The sequence below is a fragment of the Cygnus atratus genome, chromosome 2 (assembly GCF_013377495.2).
Source record: "Cygnus atratus isolate AKBS03 ecotype Queensland, Australia chromosome 2, CAtr_DNAZoo_HiC_assembly, whole genome shotgun sequence".
Lineage (NCBI taxonomy): Eukaryota > Metazoa > Chordata > Aves > Anseriformes > Anatidae > Cygnus > Cygnus atratus.
Window position 1 is genome coordinate 5,074,131 of NC_066363.1, and position 15,954 is coordinate 5,090,084.

Genomic DNA, 15,954 nt, shown 5'->3' on the forward strand with positions numbered 1-15,954 from the left:
GGCAGAAATGTGAGAAATGGACAGGAGGTGAAAGCATGGGTTACAGAGAGAGATGCTGAGCCAAAGGTCTGCATCTTGGTAATGCCCTGGGACAGTGGTTGGAGATCAGGTAAATTTCCAGGGTTCAAGAGAGACAGTAGCTGGGTCCTGGGGGAGAGTGGTCATCTTTTGTCAGCCAGAGAAAACTGCTTTTTGCTCATTCAGACCCTGAGAAGTGACTTGGTTGGGTGGATCCATGTTTGTGCATCCTTTACAGAGAATAGAAAGGGAATATAAACCTCTCCTGGGGTATAGAGCACTTCCAGTTTGAGGGACTATCACAAGCATAAAATCATCTCAGTTTTCTCCTCTTCATCCCAGGCCCTTAAGTTTTCCCTCACATTAACTCTGAACAGACTTTAGCATCTCAGTCCTCAGCATCCTAGCCCTTGCCCTGTGAGCAAAGAATAGAAGATGGAAGAAGGTGGAAACATGCCCACTGAACTCAGGGAAGGTTCCTTCTTAGCTCTAGAGCCAGTGACCCTGAGAAGGTGATCAAGAAGTTTCTTCTTAATCCTAGCTCATTGTGCCCAACACACCATCTCAAATTCAGATCCATCTTACTTCAGACTGACAAAGCCATCCAACCCCTTTTGTAAGCCAGCCAGATGATTTGCTAGCAAGGACAGGGGATCTTTTTGGACCCAAGGAGGTGGCTGGGTGAAGCCCTGAGGCATGAGGACTGATCCATGCTATCACCTCATTGCCCAGCTGACAGGAGGGGCAGCACCTGTGGGGGCCTTCTGCTCCCAGGCTGTGAGGATCTGAGCCCAGAGAGCACACCCTGGCCATTTAGCTGTCTCATTTCAAAGACATTAAGTAAAGCCAAGCCTGCCAGCTTCCCTAATAAGCTGTTCCAATGTTTAATTGCCCACCATGATCAGAAATAGCATCTTATTTCAGGGCTTCTTTTACGTAATTTTAGCTGCCAGGCAACAGCTCTTTCCAAGAGGGCTGAAGTGCTCTCCGTGGTCAGCGTCTGTGCAGAGCCCTCTCCTTGGCACGCTGGCCACACCGAGCTCCTGAACCTGGACCTCGAGGGGTCTAGAGAAGGAGGGTGCTCTGAGATGTGCTCTTTTCTTCTTTTGCCACCCTCCAAAGCACATATCCCATCCTCTGCCTCATCACCACGTCCCTGCACATCCAGCATGGGTGATGAGATTCAGCCTCTCTGACTGCAGCCCTCCTGTGTCTGTGCGAGAGGATCGGAGCTGTCACCAGCACACCCATATACCTGTGGATATTATACCTTGTGGGCACTCTCACTTACGTGAATTTTGCCTTCCTGCTGAAAAATTGGAGGAGGATATTACACGAGTGCCCATGTGATGGCATCAAAGGGAAGACAAGCCCTATGGCCGAGCCTCCCACTGGTCATTTCCATGTCAGATGGAAAACCACTTTTTCTCCTCCTGCAACAGGAAAATAGGTAGCTCAGCACTGAATTTCACTCCTCGGGGCAAAACAGGAGTAAACTGCTGCTCCCTGTGCAAACAAAAATCAGCACCTCCTTCGGCCCAGACACCCAGCTATAGTGGAAAAAACGTAAGCAATTGGACAGTCCTGCTTTACCTCATCTAATGCCAGTCCAAGTATTCCCAATAATTAGGCCTTTCAGCCTGGAGCCACAGCTGCTTCCTATTTTCCCGAAGCTGTACAGAGCATTAGTCATCTCACTGGGGTTTTTTTATTGCTGTGACTGCAGCCGAGTAAGCGCACCGCCAAAATCCAGAGAAGCCAAATCAGGATTAATTCAGAATGTACTCCGGGAGCTTGAAATCACCTCCTGTCCCCCTTCTGAGCCCCTGTTCTCCCTCCCCACCCAAACAGCTCCAGTCTGCCTGAAGAAATGTCCTCCTCCTAAGTCTGCTTTCTCAACACGTACCAGGTTGCCCAAAACCAAGCAGTGATTGTTGGCACTTCCACCCCAAATGTTATATATTAACCAATCTTGGGAATGACCTTGACACTTAATTAGTCATCTAGTCCTTCTTGAAGGCAAAGCTCTTCCCCACTGGTTATAGAGGGGATGGGGATCAGTTACCAAGCAGGAGCATTGCTCTGATTTTGGCAGGACGTGAAGAAGAGCAAGTGTGAAGGAGACCCATCTACCCTTGCCCGTCAGCTTTGTAACTTAACATGCCACCTCCACTTGGTTTCCAGGTCCCCTACCCTCGCCCAGCAAAAATATTTGCTCTTTCCAGTTTCATTTATAACATCTTAGCCAAGCAGCGATGACCCAGCAGAGCAGCCCTGAGCCAACGTTTGTCTTTGCCGTGCAGTGACCTCTGATCCTTCCTCTCAGCCTGCACCTAAAGTGTGAGCTTGCCTCCGTTTTCTGAGGCTGCAAGAATCTGTGGAAATGGTGAAAATAGGGTAGCTGGCCCTGGAGGTGGAAATTGGATAGCTGCATGCTACTAATCCACATCACACCCGCATCACAGAGCTACAGCTGCTTTATTGCCTCTCTTTCCCCTTCACAGGTAAAGCTGTGTCTGTGCAGGAGGAAGCAAATAGCCTCCATAACAAGCTTTTTTTTAGGTGAATTCCTGCCCCAGAGGCAGTTCGCTTCACATTTCACCTAGTGCTGGGCAGAACCATTTTGACTGAGAGAGGAACTGACCTGGACATCGCTGTTCAAAACCCGCGGTGAGCCCAAGCCTTGTAAAGTTTCTTTTTTCTTTTTTAAATTAGAAAAGTTTCTGCCCTTCCTGCTTTCAGCACAGATGAGAAGTTTTCACTCCATTAATACTGGATTTTGTGTCTGGGCAGGAGCTGAATTATGGGACCGTCTGATTAAAAACCCACATTAAATCTTTATTGAGATGAGCTGTCTGATTATAGAAGTCATATTCCTATTATTTCTAACTTGGCCACCAGCCGGAAGAAGCTGGAAAGTCCAAAGAAACAACTGACCTTGTCTGCTTCACACTTCAACCATTAAATGACTCAGGAGTAGGGGAGGGACAGCATTTCCCAGAAAAATGGGACCAGAGCTAAGGTGCAGGTGCCCGAAAAAGGAGCCCCAGGAGCAGAGGAGATGGAAGATCCCCATTTTGAGTCAAAGACGGACTTCAGTAAAACATTGCTGGCTTCTGGAGGGTTTTGTCCAACGCAGTTGTCTGTGCTCAGAGGATTCTCAGGATCCTTTGGTTTAACTTTTTGGATGGGAGAGGACAGGATGCTGGGAGAAGCAGGGCGCCAGCTGTGTTTCACAGCTGGCCAGCTGCTGTTTTCCTGTTGTTAGGAGGCGAGCAGGACGCCTGCTGCCTTCCACAGGGAGCAACATCAGATTTACTAAAAGATTTCAGCCCCCGAATGCTCCCTGACATAACAAACCTCCGTACTGGCTTTACTTTCAATTGTTTTGGTGCTAGACTGGACGGAAAAACACATAAACAAATGGAAAAGATAGCTAGAGAAAGGCGGCTTCACTGTTTTGTTTCTTCGATAGGGGCTTTTTGAATGCTATCTGAAATGAAAGGATGGTCTTTTGGTTAAAGAGCTGATCTGGGACCTTGCTTCTGGCCTTAGCTTCTGGCCTTAGCTGCTGGCAGCCACAGACTCCACAGTAGGTGAGTCAGGACTGAGTTCCCAAAAGTGTCTAGCTCCAGCTTAGACACTGAAATATCTTCCTGGATCTGGCTTTCACTATACGTGGGTCTCAATTACCTTTCTGGGAATCCAGATGAAAAATGTCTTTTTTCTTCTTGCTGTTTGTCCTCTTGCCTGGAAGCTATTTGGAAGGAGCTGAAAGGGAGCTGAGGGTTGCTGAATGCACTCCTGGTAGATGCATGAGGCCACGTGGACTCAATCTTCTACAATCCTTCAGATACATCCATGTCCAAGGAGTGAGCGTTGCTGACTCCTGCTCGGTTAGCAGAGAGGTGCTGGGGCTGTGCTCACACCTCTCTGGGAGGTAGCTGCTTCCCTCCACTGCCTGGGCACGGAGCCAGGCTCTGGCAGCTCTGGGCTGTGGTAAATCTGGATGGACCAACCTTCAAACGGCAATTTTTGTCCTCTTAATGAAGTGAAAACTCTTCAGGAGGAGGATCATGGCTTCTAATGACTTACTGGTGACAAGTGCAGCATATCTCCCCGTGCTTTTGTAACGCAGGCAATAAACACGCCTTCCGGTATGAGCTCATCCATCTTTGTTCTTTTGTTCCTCGGAAGAAGCTTCTTTCGTGGCTTTGTGTGGTGGCTTCTTTTATTTTTCACCTTATTGTGGCTCAGGTATTGTGCCAGGTTCATACAGAAATGTCACCATTCCTTCTTGTAGGCAGTTTCCTGCAGCAGAACAGAGGAGCCCAGGGGAGGCCGCGGCCTACAGTCAGCGCCGCCATGTCACCCAGAAGTAGAAAAGAAAATGCAGTCAATGAAGTTGTTGTTTTTTTTAACACAGTATAATAGTTCAGTCTGTCAAGAGCAAATGCAAATCAGGGGAGGGCACTTGTAAAGCAAATGAATGCAAGACGCAGAAATCAGTGAGCCGTGCTTTCTCTCGAAGCTGGGCCTTGGTTTGTGAGCAGGACTGACTCACACGGGATCGGCTGATGTGGGTGCTGCCCCTCCACAAGCACAGCCTGTCCTGTGGTCACTGCAGCTGAGATAAATCGATCTGGAGGCACCTGCTGTGCCCCACAGTCCAGCCAGCACTGCTAGGACATAACCCGGTGCTTTCATGTACACTGCTTGTGATCTGCTTCAGGAGGCTGCCCTGTAAACGCTTGGGCTCAGAAGTTGCTTCTTGAGCAAAACATCGGCCATCCAGGCAGAAGGAGCAGGGAACATAGCTAAGGGGAGTCCTTTTTTCTTTTCACAGCTGGCAGAATAGATGATGGATGGGAGACCTTCACCCTTCAGAATGGCATCTGGAGATACCCAAACCATCTCAAATGTCCCCAGATACCTTTGTGTGGGTAGCTGAAACTCACAACTTTGCCCTGCAGGCAACAGAGCCTAGGGAGCTACCTGGCTACACATAATGTAGATGTTTGGGTCATCAGCTGAATCACTCCCTGTGCTCTGCTGGCTGCACTGGCTCCCTTGACCCTAATGGAGATGAAAGCCTGGTGCCCTACCTTGAGATACCTTGCAGGTAGTTTAATTTAGACCTGAATCTCCTCCTGACGTGGCTGCTCCAGGAGGGCATGGGTCTCCTGGAAGTTCACCGTTGTCTCTCACACCCCTTGTGCCAGTGTGAGCACAGCAGTACTGATGTCAGGTTCAACACCTTGTTGAATCCTTTCCATCTATGCAAATAGGGGAAAAGCAATCCCATACCAATCAATGGTATCCTATCCAGGCTTTGATGGGCAGTGTTCTCGTGCCATGAGCATGTATACACTGGGAATGGGACTTCGTTCCCCCTAATTGTTGATAATTATATCTGTGCTGGGCTGTGCTCTCTTCATAGGCAGCAGAGGGTGAGGGACAGAGATACTTCAAGCTGGGATTATCTCCGCTAAACCTCCACTGACTGTAAGAGAAAGCCATCTGACTAACGTACTTACTGTTGTATCCAATACTGTAATTATTTTGTTTTTTCTTCTTCTTTTCCCTTCTAGCTCAGAGTGCAGGATGGCAGACGGTGACACAAATCTTCCAACTATCGAGAGAAGGCTGGGACTGCAGATATGGGGCATAGAGGTACGACAACACAGCAGTGATGTCATGTGTCTTGTGTGTGTGTTTCAAGGAAGATATTCTTGAAGTAATCTGGGTAGGAAAAGAGGGTCTTACAGATAAGATACAGCAGTGGGAAACAGGAAACACAGCTTCTTCCTATGCCACTTCGAATGTGTTGTTGCTTGGTGTTTTGGTGTTCCTCCTCTGTAAAACAAGGATAATACTAAGGAAACATGAATTTGGTGGGACTGATGGTGTTCCTCCAGCACTGGAGTCTTTCTTAGTCCGTTTAGGGAACAATTGTAAGGCTGCTTTAGCACACTAGAAATGAATTACTTCTTTCAGCAAGAAGAAGGATTATGCATGAGTAGCCTTAGTCTTTACCAGCAGCGTGGCAGCTGCCGTGATGAAGGCACATATTTTTGCAGTGAAGGCATCCCATGGAGTCTGTTTCCATCTTATCCTTAGCTTTCCCACTCTGACTGATAGGACACTGCAGGAATATTGCAGCCTGCAAAGTCACCTTCTGCTTGGGGTGGTCTTTGCTTGTAGTTTGGAGCCAGGCTGTGTTCAGTTTTGCTTTGTTCTTGTTCATTTCACTGAGGATGTTCCCCTGCAACAAGAGGGGGCATAAAATGAGGTGCATAGACAGCCTAGGGGAGAAGTGGGAAGGGTCTCCAACACATGTCTCTAAGTGTTGGTGGCCCTCTGCAAATCCCAGCCAAGTTCCCAATACTACAGGGTCTTTGCCTTTCCATTTCTCTCCAAAACACTGTACCAAGCTGTTTGCTAGAGGATCTGTAATTAGAGACGTATCGGTTCTCGAGGGTCAGGTTGGTATGCTGGGAAACAAGTCAGGCCACCAAAAAAATGCATGTCTCTAATTCCAGGGAACCACAGAGTCAGTTCCAGCCCAGGAGCTCGATGTGTACTGGTGGGTGGCACACCCAGCCACCTACGCTGGGCAGGCACGGCTGGTCAATTGTGCACTTGTACCAGATGGAACATGCAATTAAGAGTCTGGAGGGTTGAAAGACACATCAGTGTCCATCTTTTCTCAGCACTGCCAGTTGCTCTGAATCCCAAACAAAGTGGTTATCCTAACAAAGCTCTGAAAATTATCCTTGAGTTTTATGGGTACTGATTAAAAGCCATGCCCCAGAACTAAATGTAGGATGAGATGTGTGCAACCACCTGGGAAGTTCCCCACAAATGCAAGCCCTGGAGGACTTCAGCATGACCTCTAGGTCTTCTTGCCTTAGACCTACAGGATTGCAAAGGGGAAAGGAGAGTTTAAAAAAAAAAAAAAAAAAAAAACTTGTCAGTCTAGGCAAGCAGCATTTTCATTTACACCTTCTTACCCCCTAGTATGTTTGGAATTTCCCCTAGAAGTGATTTTTCCCAGTCCACGGGCACAGCCCTGGTTCTTCCTTTTCCAAACCCTCATTGTCACCTTGGTGTTTCATGCCTCCTGTGCAAGTTCTATCAATGACCCAAATACTCATTTTCTTACAGAATATGAAGATGGTTCCTGTACCTGAAAAAGCTTATGGGACTTTTTTTGAAGGGGACTGTTACATAATTCTGCACGTAAGTAAGGCAAATGTTAGCCTCTTTGGTAGGCAACAGGTTCAACGTTGTTTCTTTGGTTCCAGCTAATGCTGGACAGTAGAGAGGCTCTGCAGCCCTTCTCCCTCTCCCCCTTAGGAGACCTCCCAAATTAGATTCAGACCTGCTTGCAACCAGTTGTACCCAAGCTAGCCAGAAGCACAAGGAACTTCTGAGAATTAACCCTACTGTTGGGTTGTGCAAAGTGTCCTCTGTGGGAGGACAATGTGCTGCACTAAGCTCCCAGACTTCCTTCCAAGTCTCTTCAAATGCAAAGAGCAATCCAGGCCCCATTGCATCAAACAACATCCATATGGTGGGAACTAGAAGCATTTCTCACTTCTGGGTCTGAGTGTTCCTTCTGCAAACAACTCCATCAGTCAAGGGACAGAAAAGCCTCCACTATTCCACATTAAAAAAAAATTCATATTCACTATACATCAGGCTGGGAAAGCAGACTGGATAACAATCCAGAATGACTCGTTTGCACTAATTCACCATGCACATGCTTTTATGGTACCTTTTGAGTGCTTTGGGGAATAGATTTGGTAGCAGCCACCCAAAGACATGCTTAGACCATCCTTGCAAGGGGCTGACTATAATCACTATAGATTTTGATGCTCACAGGCTCAGCTTATGTTGCAATAGCTTCCCCAGGTAGAAAAGCCCTTAGAAAATCCACGACTCTCCTTCCCACCTGCAGATAAGAGGGTAAAAATATTCATCTTTGCGTTCTGCATCTTGACTGGATGCTCTCCAAACAAATTGTCTGCAGGACAACGGGACTTTGATCGTTTTCAATAGCAGTGTATTAAACTGAGTGATTTTGCCACAAATTAATCAGCTGTGCCTAGAGGAACTGAACTGTATTTTATTCAAGTTCTTCTAGTGTTTTACACCACGGTATCACTGCACAAAGCAAATAAACAGAACTTAGTGTCAAATCGAGTTTATAAAATGAGCTTTTATTATCTTTTCCAGGCATGGATGATAGGATTTAACACAGTAGGTGCTGAAAAATAGCTGGCGTAAGTCACATAACAGTAAGCACACCTGTTCTCAGATCGCTTGCCTTTTCTTTCTAGGCTATTGGATTTTTCTGTAATAAGATGAATCACAGCATGCACACACAGGCTCAGTTTCCTTTGGAGTTATGTCTCTTTTGCAAGTCAGCAGGAATTCACAGGCAGTTGGTGCTACTATGTAGCACGATATGAGAAAGAGAAAGGGATAGAAAGGATAGTATCTCCAGGCAAATAAATAGCAGTGCATATTACTTTTTTTTAAGTGATTTATGAGAAGAATGTCCTTAAAGTTTTAATATCAAACTCTACAAAACTAGGACAGGTTGAACACACACATTTTTGGACTTTCACAGGTGCTCAGTTTTCTTTGATAGCAAGAGTCATAAAAGCATATACGACAGAAACATGCTTCAGTGCAATACGAATGTAAGCCGTATTCTCCTGAATCAGGTCGCTGGCTCCAGGCTGAGCTCCTGTGGAACATCATAGGGTTCCATCCCGTCTCCCCTTGCCCAGCAGCATTATTTGCTGCAGATATCTGGACTTTGCCCTCACTCAGCTTTCTCGCCTCTTCCAGAGCAAAAGAACCTCTCGTGGCACGGCTGTGGATTTGCATTACTGGATTGGCAAGGATTCGTCTCAGGATGAGCAAGGTGCCGCAGCCATGTACGTCACCCAGCTGGACACTGCACTCAGGGGAAACCCTGTGCAGCACCGGGAGGTGCAGGGACACGAGTCTGAGACCTTCCAAAGCTATTTTCGCAATGGCATTATGTGAGTAGCATAAAAGGCTTTGCAGCAACATCATGGTCCCTGGGGCTTTCTCTGCTTCCCTCTGTCTCAGAGGCATCAACATTTCAAAAATGGAGCACTGGGGTTGTTCAAAATTCAGAGGAAAAACTTCCCATTTTGAAAAAATTAACTGTAAGCGTTGGGACTGGACCCATGTCATTCTGATCTACTGACTGTTTTCCCAGATGTTTTCTGTAAAAGGTTTTTAACCTCCCTTTTGTTCACTGTAAGGTCTTCCTCTCCTCCACACACTTTAGATTAATATGCCCATCCACAGCACTTTAAACTAATAGACACCTTGAGGAGAAGTGTTGATTTGGCTCACACTGGGAGTAATTTTCCTGCAAAGGAAGCAAAGATTGACTCTCTGAACTAAGCCATCTAAAAGATAGTATTGCGTTAACCCTGTGGTGTTGAGTCCAAACCTGTGGTCATGACTCCCTCTGGGGTCTTTGGAAGGTGACTCCGAAAGACGTCCTCCAGGAGGACCTTCGCTGGCAGTAAGTGGCCAGTGAAGTAGTTCCTTGCTTTTAAACAGCTGAAGAAAACCCAGATGAAAACCCATCCTCAGACTCTACCCAGTCTTGCTCTCAGTATCTCAGTATTGTGCATCTCTACAGCCTCTCATGAGTTTCTTCAGGCCTTTTCTGAGACAGAAGAGTGCTTTTATCCTCATTTTAAAGACGAGTAAAGGGCAATGAAGGACTAAAATTCAGGCCTTCAAAAGCATTTGGGTATAGAAGTCTATTTGGAAACCTATCTGGCTCTGAAATCAGTATGAGTTAGACTTCATCTTGGCCTAAACCACATACATAAGGTCAAGCAGGAAGTCTGAGTCAGAATGAGAAATTAAAACAGGCTCTTTCCACACCTTGGCAGGTAGACTAATCAGCAGAGCATCCTTCTGTGGATTCGTAGAACTGTGCCAAACAAGTCTAAAGCACTGTGAATCACTCACAAGCCTGACCACATTTGCCAGTCTTTTCCAAGCTATAATAAAACATACTTATTTTCCACATAGCAAAACTATAAAACTCTCAACAATCACCTCTTTCCCACAAACGGCAATTAGATAGCTTCAACTGTTACTTTAAGGCCTGAAGCATGAACATTGGGTTAGATTTCTAGAATGGACTAGGATATGTGGAAAGTGGTTAGACTTATCCAAAAAACTGTTAAAATATTCCGGGACTTCTTTGAGGGACTATGTGCTCTCATGATGTGATTGTGTCCTCCTTGCAAAGCTGCAGAGGGATGGAGGGATGGCATCATGCAGTGAGACAATTACAGTGCTAACAGCAGCTATTGCAAAGTGTGTGTTCAAGGATGGAAGGACAACAAAATTGGTAGATGAAATCTGAGAGAAAGACGGTGTCCTGTATCCCTTTACAATAGCATTTTGTTCTGCTTATGGCAACAACTTTCTATCTAAGCTGCTTTAAACAGAACACCTATTTTGAATAAAAACAAATTTTAGCAAAAAATGTATTGTCTGCAAAACATGGCTCATTTTTTATTTGACTGTTTATGGAAAATTTCTGAGATGCCACTGCCATGCTTAATGGGACTTTCAGTTTGGTTGTGTTATGTCTCCATTGCCATCCCTGACCTGCCCGTTCATCTACACGCACCACGGTGCACGACAGCAACACCCACACTGGGTGGATGGACAATGTGAGGAGTTGTCTGACCAGGGACCAGGAACAGTAGAGTGAAGCAACACAGCACCATTTCACATTCCATTTTTAGGACTTTGAGATATTAGCTCTAGATTTTTTACTTGTCAACAAAAGCTTGAGATGTTCTCAGAGGATAGAGGGGACTTTATTTTCTAACCAACCCTAACTCTTTATTCTTTGTTGCACAACAGCTACAAGAAGGGAGGAGTGGCTTCAGGATTTAAGCATGTGGAGACCAATATGTACAACATCAAACGTCTTCTTCATGTCAAGGGGAAGAAGCATGTGACAGCCACGGAAGTAAGCACGGGAGCTCCTCTCCTTATGGATCATTTCTCCTTGCCTCCCCTCCTACACCCATATTCTATCAGGTCTGCCTGCTCAATAGCTCTTTTCTGGTCAAGCATCCTCACTGGGGTTTGGTATAATCCCAAGAAAAGCCATTTGGCTCAGTGCTAGAAAAATGATCCTGTTGTTGCAGACCAGTTGTTACGTCCCCAGGGCAGTTTCTCCATGCCTGTGACTTGTCTCCTGTGGCTCTCATTGTCCACTCCATTCGCCGAGCCTTTTCATTTCCTCACAACAGGTAGCACTTTCCTGGGACAGCTTCAATAAGGGTGATGTGTTCTTGCTGGACCTCGGGAAAGTGCTGATCCAGTGGAATGGACCCAACTGCAACATTGCTGAGAAATCCAGGGTGAGTAAAGGCAAAAGCACCGTGGTTTATTGGAGGTATTTTTTGATCACGGGTTGGGAAAAATAAAAAAGAGAGAGACACATACAGAACTCAGTGTTTGTGAAGATGGAAACAGTATTCAGTGTTTGCACAGTGAGAATCTGATTAAAACCAGGATCACAGAGCTGAACAGAGAAAATCCTGGTAAATCTTCTACTTCCTCATCCACTGATATCCACTGTTCCAGAAAGGCATCCATCTCCCTCTGGGGAGGTCCATCGCCAGCCCTCTGTGCCCTGTAGTTTGTGTGACATAAGAATAAAAAGTCAGTAGCACCAGTAGATTTAACTGCAGAAGATTTAACAGTAGATTTAATTCAGCCAGGGGTAAATGAATTTCAGTTTTTTACATCACAAGGAATTCCAGCTTGGTCAGTATGAGACAAGCAGGAATGCATAAACCAGGTTTTGATAGGTCAGATCCCTAATTATAAAGGCACTTTACAAAGGGATCGTTAATCCTTATTTCTCTGATAGAGGAACTGTGATATAGAGATGTAATAAACCAGATTTATCTACAGGTCATCAGCAAAGCTGATGGTTGTCATTATACACAGTAAAAGGCAAGTGGGACTGCTCTTCACATAATGGCACCTGATGATCTGGGGTTGGGGGAGACCTCACAGGGAAGGCAGTTGTCCAGGGCACGATGGGTTGAGATAAGAGCCAACAGAGGGTGAGACAGAGAAACTCCTGAGAGAGAGGAAAAGGAGCAAGACAGAGGGAAGAATAGAAGAACAGACCATGGGTCATCTCAGGCCTGGCAATCAAACAGGTCATTCCCTAGGTCTAACAGGGATGTCTCCCTTTAAAATCTGTTGTGGTAGGAGTCACGGGGGGAAAAAAATCAATGGAAGATGGAAATAATTTGTTTGGCATTTCACTCTTTTTTCACAGAAAACATCCATGTTTTTCAAATACTTGAAACCTTTACATGTAAAATATCACCACAGGACAACCAGGGTCCTACAGCTCTGCAGCATTCAGCCTCATTGTCCTCAGCATGTGTCTCTCTCCCAGAATATTTTAGGATTATTGGACCTGCTTGTGTACTGTCACAGATAAGCAATACCTGCTCTGGCTACTGCATATCTGCGCCCTGCGAGACCAGCCACCAATAGTTATGTACTAAGCAGTACTTTTCTGAGATTAAGTTAATAAACAGGCATAAAGGACACATCCCCATTTTTAAATAGCAAAATCTGGAGGACACTAGCATCTTTGGAGAGCTGTGGTAATCTGTCTTAGACTATTAGTACTCAGTCAGTGCTCTAGGTCTGACACAATGCTTGCTGAATTTGTTGTATGGATCAAGATTAATCCCCTGATGATCCTTGTGCAGGGCCTCGCGTTGGCTCGTAGCATCAGGGACAGTGAAAGAGGTGGCCGTGCTCAGATCGGCATCATTGACAACGAGAAGGACTCCCCTGACCTCCTAAAGATCATGAAGATGGTGCTGGGGGAGAGGCGTGGGGAGCTCCGAGATGCCATCCCGGACACGAAAGCAGATGAGCTGCAGAAATCAAACGTCCGGCTCTACCAGTAAGTCTGGGGCTGGGCCTCCAAACCCCATCCCTTGCCACAGCAGGTGCTGTGCAGCCTGACTTTGCATGTTAACTCTGTCTTGCAGTGTCTACGAGAAGGACAATGACCTGGTGGTACAGGAGATAGCCACCCGGCCTCTGACACAGGACCTGCTCCAGCACGAGGTGAAAGGCAGCCCTCATAGCAGTAAAAGGATGTTGTGGTTCTCTTTATGTTCAGCTGAGCACCTCTTTCTATAGGATACCTCAATTTTCTGGAAATTATCAGCCCTTCCATCCTTCCAGATTGTGTCCTCCCCAAACAAGACAGCTTAGCCTCTACCTACAGCTCCAGTGGCCGGAGGCGGGCAGCGGGTTGAAGCTGTTCTAGCAAAAGAGATGGCAAACCCACCCTGTCAGCCAAGGACAGTGTTACCTTGGCAATCATTATAAAAGGAGAGTCAAAGCTGGAGGCCAGGAATAAATTCCAGATAGAAACGAGGCTTCTTAATATCTGATGTTCTGCTATAACTCTCCATCTGCAGCATTCAGAGCAAATTAGCACTGTGTTCAAAAAAATCATGAATTTAGATATAATTTCCTGCTGTAGTAAGTGACTAGTCTCAATGACGTTCCCCCAGCCTGAAAACCAAGAATCCTTTGGTCTCACAGTGGGTTGTCAGTTTGGACCACCAGCTCTCTGCAGAGGAGACGGGTTGCCTGGCAGCCATCTCATCCTGCTGGGGTTCAGGATCCTGATGCAACACTTTTAGCTTCATACTGGGGACACATAATAGTTATGAAGGTCTAGGGTTGATGGTACTTGTTAGCCCAATTTTGAACCAGTAAATCCATCCTGTGTTGCCTCTACTAATGGTTAGCCAGCATTAAAACTCTGGAAGGCAAGGAAATGAGCTAATCTACATCTAATCTAAGTCTTCAACGAGAATCCAACCTGGGTAGGCTACAAATGAGGATCTTTGCTTGAAGAGATCTTTTTACATATATTTTTCGGTTTCTCCTCAGGACTGCTACATTTTAGACCAAGGTGGCTTTAAGATTTATGTCTGGAGAGGAAAAGCCTCCAACCAGGAAGAGAAAAAAGCAGCCTTCACTCGAGCTGTGGTGAGTAGTGCGAACAACGTCGTGGGAGGTTAACTAAGCGCTAATCTAGATCTGACCACTAATTACAATTAAGAATAGGTCTTGAGGAGCTGGCCTGGGTAATAACAGAGAAAGAGCTTGAACTTCTATGGGAGGTGCAATGACATAATGTAAAATTTTTATTCAGCAAATCTCACTAGGGTCTGTCACTGAGACTAAGAGGAAATTGGTTAAAGAAAAGCAAATGTAAAAGAGAATGTGTCACTATGTGACATGGTAAGTGGTAGACTTGTGGAATTTGTTGCTTCAAGAGATGGTGGAAGCAGAGAGTATCAGCAGGGCTGAGAAAGGATTAGGCCAATTCATGGTCAATGGGTCCATAAACAGATACTAAAGGGAGTAGGCTCTTATAGCCTCTGTAACATCCATGACCCTATATTGTGAATATTAGGGAGAATGAAGGGATCACATTGAGGATAGTTACAAGGCTCACATGTTTTTGCTGAGCAGCATCTCTTACTGCCACTGTCCAAGGCAACATGGATCACTGCTCTGAACAAGAAAGACATGTCTTGGGTTCCCAACCAAGTATAATACTTCTGAGCAAGTCAGTGGGGAACTCAGTTTCTTGGGCTCTCTGAAAAAACACACCTGATATTAGGTGCTATGGGACTCAATCCCAAGTCCATTACAGGCAACAAGTATTTTTCAGAGTGTTGATGGGGTTGGGCCCATGTGAATTAGAAGCTGTCACAGGGCTCTTCCACTTGGTAAAAAGAGATCTGTTATTAACTGTTAGTAACTCAGATCGGTCAACCTGTGGAAAAACCATGGCTCCTGTTAAGGTAGAACACTCCAGCAGAGCACACAGGTGCCTGTGCTGCTCCTTCAGATGACTGCCATGCAGTCATTTTCTGGCAGAGCATGCCTCACCACTTCCATTCAGACAAAATTAGCCTCATGGGAACCTGAGTGTGTAAGGCATTTGGTAGTTTTGCATGGTAGCTTGCAGATGGAAATGAAGACTACAAGGGAACTTAGCTTTTAATTCCTCTGACTTCCGTGAAGAACATAAATGGCCTCATTTTCAATGAGATCTTACTTGGAGATACTGAACCTCAATGGCCCCACCTTCAGTGAGATCCTACCTGGAGATACCCAACTTCAATACCAAGTGCGCCTATTGTCCCAGAGAAGAAAAGCTTGGATGAACTTTGACTTAAAACTTATCTCACAATCCTCTGTGCTCCTTTCCAAAGCTTAACCCAGATGCTTTTTATAGGCAATCAGCTCTGCAAATTCTGGCCCTGAGCTACAAATGTAGAACAACAGATATCTCTTTCTTTCAGCGTGGCAGGTGGGAGGGATGGGAAGACCATCTGCTCTGCTTTTTCCTGGGGGTAGTATGTGGCTGCGGTATTTACAGCAGAAGATGAATGCTCAGAAAGCCCACACTCAGGCTCCTTCCCTGAACCATGGCTGTCAGCATTGTACCTCCAGGTCATCCTGGAGTCTGCCATGATAAACATGAGAGCAGTGCTCAAAAACCAAGCAATGACTTTGACATTGTGGCAGAACACAGATCATCTTCACCCTTATCACATTGCTTCAACAGAGGTGCTTGATACACTCTTTTAACTCAATAGCTGCTCTATTTCAAAGAAATATGTTTTCAGGGGGAAAAAAAAAAAAGAAAAAAAACAGATTTATGAGAGTTTTATCCCTTCAGGATACATGCCACACTCTGGGGTATGTAACTTCCTCCATCCCTTCACTATCTTGGCATGCATGCTCTCTACCATGCTAAAGGGAGGACAG

At 45.8% G+C, this 15,954-nt stretch overlaps 1 protein-coding gene across 2 annotated transcripts in view; it reads left to right on the forward strand.

The window, feature by feature from the left end:
- VILL (villin like) overlaps positions 1-15,954 on the forward strand; it is a 42,156-nt gene that overhangs the window by 13,666 nt on the left and 12,536 nt on the right. For both annotated transcript variants that reach the window (XM_035554372.1, XM_035554371.1), the window contains exons 2-9: positions 5,610-5,691; positions 7,186-7,260; positions 8,881-9,077; positions 10,966-11,074; positions 11,361-11,471; positions 12,852-13,051; positions 13,140-13,218; positions 14,059-14,157. In XM_035554372.1, coding sequence (XP_035410265.1) covers positions 5,623-5,691; positions 7,186-7,260; positions 8,881-9,077; positions 10,966-11,074; positions 11,361-11,471; positions 12,852-13,051; positions 13,140-13,218; positions 14,059-14,157 — 939 coding nt within the window. In that variant the 5' untranslated portion in view covers positions 5,610-5,622. The remainder of the gene's footprint in view (positions 1-5,609; positions 5,692-7,185; positions 7,261-8,880; positions 9,078-10,965; positions 11,075-11,360; positions 11,472-12,851; positions 13,052-13,139; positions 13,219-14,058; positions 14,158-15,954) is intronic.